At 38.5% G+C, this 8959-nt stretch overlaps 1 protein-coding gene across 1 annotated transcript in view; it reads right to left on the bottom strand.

Annotated features, from left to right (window-relative positions):
- The window catches only part of LOC103596959 (chromosome-associated kinesin KIF4A), an 85867-nt gene that overhangs the window by 40214 nt on the left and 36694 nt on the right, over positions 1-8959 (bottom strand). The window contains exons 4-8 of the mRNA XM_008580744.1: positions 7387-7519; positions 5352-5410; positions 5132-5237; positions 1223-1279; positions 123-308 (exon numbers count right to left, since the gene is read on the bottom strand). Coding sequence (XP_008578966.1) covers positions 123-308; positions 1223-1279; positions 5132-5237; positions 5352-5410; positions 7387-7519 — 541 coding nt within the window. The remainder of the gene's footprint in view (positions 1-122; positions 309-1222; positions 1280-5131; positions 5238-5351; positions 5411-7386; positions 7520-8959) is intronic.

Raw genomic sequence — 8959 nt, 5'->3', positions numbered from 1 at the left:
AAAAAAAAAAAAAAAAAAAAAAAAAAAAAAAAAAAAAAAAAAAAAGGTGTGCTTGTTGTCTTCCCATTTAGTTAAAGAAAGATGGTAGATATGAATAAATGCTGCCCTAGAAAATAGTTTACCTGGTATTGGAATTGAATGGGCTGTAGTTGGCTGTCATTCTGGGTAATCTTCCTAGCTAGGGCCTCTTTCAGTGCAAGGGCTTTATTCAACTCAACCAGCTCCTTAGACATCTGAGCTTGACGTAGAGCATGCTGAGTGGTGAAAGCATCAGAAGACCTGCTGACCTCTGGACTGGTTTCTGCTTGCTGGAAAAGATCAGGATAACGATTTGTAAGACAAAAGCCATTGGAACTCTTTAGGCACTATTTTATCAAGTCTGGCAGCCACTTCTCCATTAGCAATACTTCTGTTCTTTCACAACTGTGGCTTCTCATACAACATTTGCTTTACACATCTGAAATAAATTGAGCTACCCTATTTCCTTGCTCTCATAAGTACCTTATTTTTTAGAGCCAATTAAGTTTCTTGGTTTTTTCCTTTATTGATCTGACCAACAATTCTTAGTTTTACCTCATTCCAAGGGGTCCTTAGAGAAGTCACTGGAAACGGCACTTTAGAAATCTTTCTTATTTCAAAATATGAAAACTACCAACAAATATTAATTTTGGTGGGAGATGGCTATCTCAAGCAAACCATTGTCCAGCCATACATTTTAACTTTATTACCTTTAGTCAGCATCTAATACATTTTATCTGTCCTTAGTGATCTGAACACTCAAAAGAACACTTAGTTCTTTTAGACCCTAACTATGCCATCCATAGAAAGTATGCTGAGAAAAAATTCTCTTCCATTTCACTTCTAATGTTTTTTTTTTTTTTTAACTTTGCCATAATTTCCTAATTTGTTCCTCTCCTCATTTTAACTTGCTGCAGAGTTGATGCAGAATATTAGCATCTAACAAGAAATAAGTAAGCTAGATTACAAATACAAAATGTGACATCCCTGAGAAGTCCTGCCACCCATTACCAGTTATACTATAATAGATAGAGCCTATCCAAGTTAGGGATTTTACAAAGCTGAGATTTACACTAAAGATTTCTGGATTTCCAGGGCATTCTATGGAGAATGGCAGCAATCACAGATTCTCTTCTTCAGTCAAGTGATAAATTGTGGGCACAGTTACAGCTCCTGGTTCTACACAAAGGGGCCAATTACTTACAGCTTCTGGTTCCACTGCAGTATCAATGGCTACAGCCATGCAAACAACAGTTTCATCCTGCAGTGAAAAATGTTTTGGTTTAGGAAACGATACTGAAGTGAAGCTTATTAGTGGATTTTATATTGGTTCTTTAAGTTTTTTCAAGTTTATACAGAAACCATTTAAGTTGCTGAACCCATTTTATAGCCACAGATACCCCAACAGCCACACATTTTCATTTCCCACCTCTTTAGAGTTTTTTTCTTTATAAAGGCAATTGTATAGTCTTTGTGAAAAATAAGGTCATGTGATAACTGACATTCTTTGCACTTTTCCTGCTATGCCAGAGATCACTGGGCCAGAGTGAAACACTTAGCCATTCCAACAGGCCAAAGTTTAAGCCATTTTATAGACTATACTGTTTCTTTTTATGCTTCTACCACTAATTTTACCTCTATTAATGTACGAGTCTAGACAGTTCTTATGGGCATACCATCCTAAGAACAGACATCAAATAATGGCAATGCATCAGAAAAGTGAATAGGATGAAGGGTTATTTTTTATTTTTATTTAACAGTCAAGATAACAAAATCCTACTCTATAAGGAAATAAATGCCTAGAAAAATGTGCTCATGAGGTCAGACAAATGTACTCCAAGTGCAGGACATACTAAATCCTTACTAAAAACCAGTACGACAATCTATTATAGGTCAGTGGTTACCCTTTCCTCCCTTTCATGTTTCAATTTTCAGTATAAGGACTAGTTACAGGCCTATCCTAGATTATTAGGACCATAACACTGGCTTTTGGAGGCTTTTTCCGATACCTTCCAGAGGGTCACGATCAATGTACATGGGTTAATCCTTAAAAACCACATGTTGTTACTGTGGATTTATCTTTGGCTTTTGGCCCAGTGAAATTTCACAATGCTAAGATTTAAGCTTAAGGCTATGGTGACATGGTCTACATGAACATGGCAGGATTCTGCCTTCAATAATCCTAAATGTAAATATCTAACAATAGGATTTATTTCAATCTAACAGCCCCCCATTCTAGGGCTACAACTGAGAATCTCTTGTAAGTAAAAGATATGATTTGATGAAGGTGATGGTCAAGGGAAACAAGGCTAGAGAACATTGTACTACATTAGCCAGCAATACCCTCCAAAATGAGGTTTTTGTTTATAGGCTGTAAGAAATAGCATTACTGGCATGCAAAATGCTTTTTATGGAACTGGTTTTGGAGAAGGGGGTATAAGCAACAAAAAAATTATTTTGTGAGAACTGAAAGGATTGCACAAATTTCCTCACAGGTAACTGTAACAAAGAGATTTGCTTGAATTACATTTTAAAGGAAGAAATGGTACAATTTAGTGCTTAAAGCCCCAGGAGGAATATCCAGGAACAATGGTTGCCTTCATAACTGAAAAGGGGGTGTTCACCCATCAGTTAAAATAAAAATAGTTTTAATCCAGAATGAAGGGCATGAGCACTTACACTTGAAACATTTTGCTTTCACTATAGTGAGTCTTAATAAAAGCCACAGGACACATTATTGTGTACTTCCAAAAAAATATGTAGCTGGGAGTGTCTCCGAACAATAGACGTGGAGAACTCTGATTCAAAAGTCCAGCAGGAGCCCTGGATAAAAGGGTTTACTCTGTCTAACTGTGACAGTGGAAGGAAGCCAGGAACTTTATCAGCTTGTGGCAATCTTTAGCACCCTCCTACTGTGTGTGCCAAGGGCATTTCAGTGGCAGACATAGCAATTCTACAGAGTTCCTCTGAGCCAGCTACCACTAGCAACATCCTCTACAGGCACACCAAGCACCAGTCATAATGCCAGATCCTCAATGAGGATGGTTTGTCTTAATTTATTAATTTGGTTCCATGGGTTTCCTTCATCTTCCCATATGACTTAATGCCCCCAAAATGAGGTGGTGTGAAATCCTCTAAGATTGGTGTGATGGCCATGAACAATGGTGCCCTGGGTCACTATTTTCTGAGCTTGCAAATTTTGGTTCCAGATGTTTCACCTATGTTTAAGTGAAATTACGGATGGTGAAATTTAACCTTGTGATAGCCATTCTCAAGCATGCACTATGTACTTCAGCCACACTGAACTTCCTACCATTTTCTAAACTTTCACACCTCTTTGCTTTTGCATATGCCTTTTCCTCTATATCGACTGTCCTTTTCCTTTTGTCTTCATGGCAAACTCTTATTCATTTTTAGGACCCAGTTTCTTCTGTGATGCCTTCTTGAATTTTCTAGACCCTCAGTTAATCATCCCTTCCCTTGTATTCCCACTGTACCTTGCTCATATTGCTCATGTAAAAGGATTAAAACAGACATGTGAAAGGGTTCCCAGTTTTCCTTGCCTTCAACTCTCCCCTCTTTTCCCTTTCCCCCTTTTTTTGTTGCCACCTCTCCCACCTGTGAACCTTGACCAGCTGACAAACTACAAGGATTGCAAGAACAACTTTTAAAAATAATCTTTATCATGATGGGATTGCACCAATATGTTCCTGAGGAAAAGGCAAGAAAACTGGAACAACCTCCAACCCAAAGTTTCACAGCAATTAACAACAAAAACTGCTACCTGGGCCAAACCAAAAGGACACACACCTCTTTCTTCTCCTCACCCTATAAAACTCCAATCCTGCTCCAACTTGGGAAACTACCTAGAGTTCAGGTGCTCCCCAAGTGTATCAGCTGAATAACACCTTTAAGCTCTATTTGAGTCACGTAAATTATTTACTTTGACAGTAATACAGCACTTAACAAGGTTACATAGCTAGTAAGTGGCAGAATTGGTTTCAAACCAGGGTCTCACTGGTTTTACAGCTCAGGTTCTCAATTAATGTGCCCTGTTTGTTGGATAAATAAACTGTCATCTTGGACTGCTCACGACAGTTTTATATAGCGCTACTTATTCTAAAACACTGCCTAACAGTCTCTTGGGAGTTTACTCATTTAATTTCTTAGGACTGGCCATCATAACCCTTCCCCCTGACAATATTATGTGGTTTTTTTTTTTTTTTTTTTTTTCATTTACTTTAAGAGTAAATCTTAAAAAAAAAAAAGTAGTAAATCTATGTGTGGATGATTTTGTGATGCCCTATTGACAAGTCTAGAAAACACTGAGCAAGACCAGGGATGTGAGACTCCCTGTTCTGATACCACTAGGCATTTAAATACATATACATTACCTTTTCAGAATAATAAAAAAGAGTATAGATGAAACAAAACCAACCATAACCCCTTCACATAGTATGTTATAGTGTAATTTCAATTTTTTATGAAAGTATATATGCCTAATGGCTAAGACAGAGAAGGAACACCAAAAATAAAAATAAATTTTTAAGGTGGTGAGATTGTGAGGATCTTTCTACTGGACAAGCAACAAATAACCACCCCCATCCCTAAAACACACCCACAAATACTATAATAGTTCTAAAAATAGATAAAAAAATGGGAACCTATGGCAGAATGATCATTCAAACTTATTATTGGTTATAGAAGAGAGCTATGGTATTCCCTGGTTGCTGTAAGCTATCTGTCAGAACCTAGCTTTATTTAAAATTGGGATATGATATGACGCCTCTTATTAAGTTAGCCTATACTGAGAGAACAGCAAATCAATGACTGCTGCTCTTGCTACCCAGGCAATTTTGCACTGCTACGTTGCTGTTTCTGGTGTTTGATTAGAACACCAAAATACTAACGTGCCACTGCATATGAAACCTATGAGTGTTTTGATTTAACACATTCAATATTCAGATCATATCCAATGATCCATGATCTCTGTTCTCAAGCAGCTCACAATCTAGTTGTTTCAGCAAAAGGCACAGATTTAGAAAGGCTCATATGTATCAAGAGACGTAAATAAAAGCAGTATGCCTATTTACACTGTCCCTACTTGGCTTACCGATAGCTGGGTAATCATTTGCTGCAGGTTACGAATTATCTCTACATTTTCTTTTAATTCCTGGTCTTCCAAAGTCTCCGCTAGCTTTTGAAGATTCAGTTTGCAGCTGAAAATTCAAGCAAAAGAACCCAAGGGTTAATAGTACTGCAAAGGTCAGAGGATCCATGATTATATACTAAGGTGGTATAGGTTGCTAATAAATATCTCGTAGGAAACTTACGCTGCATGCTGTCTGAGCTCTTCTAGCTTGGCGTTCATTTTTTCATTCACTTGCTCTGTCTGCAACAAAGACCCAGGAGATCATCAGAGGCAGTACCTGACAGCCTCACATAATTATGCTCTCTATCCTACTCCTATGGATTAAACCTAGGTAGAGAGACTACCTCCCTTGCTGTAATAGAGGATTTTAGTGGGCTTTGGTTATTTAGTGAAAAATGTGTTTTTTAACAGTCATGGAAATTAGCCCTTCAGTCAACATGAGCTACTAAAAATAGATTCTAAGCAGCTGGGTTTTATGCTTGCCATGAAGCTCAGACTATGGGGTGGAGGGTGAAGCCTTAAATCCATAGAGAACTTTGCAACTGGGGGAAAAAGCAATATTTCCTGGCATGCTACATCCTGCCGTTTGGGAAAAAAAAAAAAAGTCATTTACTTTAAACTGCCTCATATACTACACTGTTCTCTAGACCTAGCATAAGGACATTTAAAACATAAAAGGGCCTCACACTAAATTTGAGCTATTTTTTAAAGTTACACTGTCAAAATAGATTCTAAGCAGCTGGGTTTTATGCTTGCCATGAAGCTCAGACTATGGGGTGGAGGGTGAAGCCTTAAATCCATAGAGAACTTTGCAACTGGGGGAAAAAGCAATATTTCCTGGCATGCTACATCCTGCCGTTTGGGAAAAAAAAAAAAAGTCATTTACTTTAAACTGCCTCATATACTACACTGTTCTCTAGACCTAGCATAAGGACATTTAAAACATAAAAGGGCCTCACACTAAATTTGAGCTATTTTTTAAAGTTACACTGTCTGATATGGTAGGCTAATTTTAGCAAAAGACACCAAGAAAAAGGGTAAGGCACAAGAATGATGGTAGAGAAAGAAGAAATGGTAGAAGGCAGTTACGTTTTGAGAAGGGTGATTGATATTTTCAGTTTAATTTCAATCACAGTATCTGTAACATGCTGGATGCTGCAATGGATTTGGGAAGGGCAGTTTATATAGAAAAAAATGTTGTGTTTGTTATTAAGTTCTGACAGGATATCAAACAATAAGCCTATCAGGCAGCCATTGTAACAACCTTATAAAGGTCAGATGGTGTGTGGCTAGAATAACAAGTACCACCTGTTAAGTCAGCCATGTGAAACATGGCTTCTAGAGTTACTTCAGAGGCATAATATGCAGCACTGGAGTTAGAAAACTGTATATAAAAATGCCTGAGATTCCATTTTTACCCTTCTGCTAGAAATGAACAGTACGATGGACGTAGGCTTTAGCCTCCTTTAAAGAAATCTTTAAGCAGTTTACCCTTCCTTGGCTAGAGAGCACACTGATGCATGAAGGTATATAAGTTACAGAGGCTCAATTACATTTTGGTGGAAACTCATTTTTGCTCCCAGCAATAATTGTACTGTCAAAGATTGAGTTGTTTTTAGATGTAGAAAAACGTTAGTGACAGAGCCAGCATGCACTGATCTTGGAGGCTGCTATCAGACTGACAGCTAGTAGGATTCAGAACTGGTGTAATCAGTTACATAGTGATCCACTATTTGGAAATTAACCATATGGAAAGTGAATTAAAATTAATTTCCCAGCTGTTATATCTCACCACAGCAGCTGTTAGGATGGAATATAAAATGTGACATTAGGGGAAGGGAGATAGAGAAAAACTAAAATCTTAGTGAGGGAACAGTTACTTGGTATTATGGATAAAGATTAGGTAGGACTTAAGGTGACAGAGGGACTTGGTTCTTTCCTTTCTGGTATTTTAGAACAAATCTATTTAAAAATGAGATTCATATAGATTCTTTGTGGTGGATATATAGGTGTTCACTGTACAATTCTTTTAACTTTCCTGTATTTTTTATTACAAGCCCATGTATTTATCCCAGAGAGGTTCCCTGGAGGAAAGCAATACAAATACATTTCTTTTCACATGTCTTGTCTCTCATAATGAGAAGCATGTTAAATATTTTGGAAACCAAAGCTAGTAAATGTCCAGACGGCTAGTAGTTTACTCTTGGGGGCCTCACCAAAATGATCCTCTCCAACATCTGGGCTGTCTGACCAGCTGCCTCGCTCAGACCACGACTTAATTTTTCATTCTCCTCTACCAGGGACTGATTCTTCTCCATCAGGGATTGTAGATTCTCTGATGGTTCCACACTAAAACAAAGAAAAGTAACATATTAGACAAATACCTGATTGATAACACCTATATCAAAGGTAGATTAAAAATATGAGGGTACTTTAAAAAGTTCATAGAAAAATAGAATTAAAAGATAATATGAATTTTTCCATGAACTTTTTGAAGTACTCTCATATATCCCTCAGGCCTTTTGGGTGGGGGCTGGGTTAAAATTACCCTACAAAAGGCTGGGAAGTGTGTCCAACCCAATCTATCCTCCCCATCGGATATTATTATTATTATTATTTTGACCGGTAAGGGGATCTTAACCCTTGGCTTAGTGTTGTCAGCACCACGCTCAGCCAGTGAACACACCGGCCATCCCTATATAGGATCCGAACCCGCGGCCTTGGCGCTATCAGCACTGCACCCTCCTGAGTGAGCCACGGGACCGGCCCAGATATTATATTAAATGAACAAGAAACACACCCCTGAAGTACTTTAATGTTTTGGAGGAAAGTATTAATTCAGAGCTAGATATGGTTGTAACAGGAATGACTATCCTCAACCTTGGCTCTTGGTTTAGGATCTTTCTATTTGTGTTGTGTAGATTAGAAGTGAAGGCTAACTGTAGCTAAAATACATATTTTCTCCCTCTTCTTCCCACCCTCAATCCCTCATTAAAGATTAGGGAAGTAAGGAAGGAAGAGGTATGGAGGAGGTAGAAGTGACACTGCACGGGGTCGAAATTTAACCTGATCAACACAAGTTGATTGCTCATTTACTGTAAAGTTTAGGGAAATAGCATTTAGGAAGTCAGAAAGTTGAAATGATGACCAATTGTCACTAAGAGCACATTTCGGAATTCTTTATAAATAAGGGCTCCCTTCTAAATACTTGCTTTACTTGAAACTGATGACCCATAGCCTCCTGTTTGTTTGCCCATTAATTTTAAATTGCTTAGAGTAGGTGGTGGGAACAATAGTGTCCGTTTCAAATAGAATGGAAGGGAAGGACAGAACTAGCTTGAAGAAATAATACAAGAGTATTTCAAAAGTTCATGGAAAAGTAGAATTAAAAGATAATATGAATCTTTCCATGAACTTTTTGAAGTACCCTGTATATAGATAAGAACCTTTGGAATTTATGCATGTTACTTGATATCAGTTGCAGACTAATGAAGCAGACCAATAAGAAGCAGTTTTCTTCATCATTGGGATGATATGTTCAAAAGACTGGAAAACAGGCCTGGTAAAAAAAGATCAGAAGAAATATGAAGGGCCGGCCCGGTGGCGCACTGCTACAGTGCGCCGCTTGGGAGTGCGGTGGTGCTCCCGCCGAGGGCTCGGATCCCACATACAGACCAGTTCCGGCTCACTGGCTGAGCGAGGTGCGGGTGCAGCGCTGAGGGTTGCGATCCTGTTGCTGGTCCCGGTCCGGTACGGGCGCGACACTGAGGGTTGCGATCCGTTGCCGGA

This window comes from Galeopterus variegatus, unplaced genomic scaffold, assembly GCF_000696425.1.
Source record: "Galeopterus variegatus unplaced genomic scaffold, G_variegatus-3.0.2 Scaffold2153, whole genome shotgun sequence".
NCBI lineage: Eukaryota > Metazoa > Chordata > Mammalia > Dermoptera > Cynocephalidae > Galeopterus > Galeopterus variegatus.
Note: the sequence above shows the minus strand (reverse complement) of the source record. Positions and strands in the feature narration are given on the sequence as shown.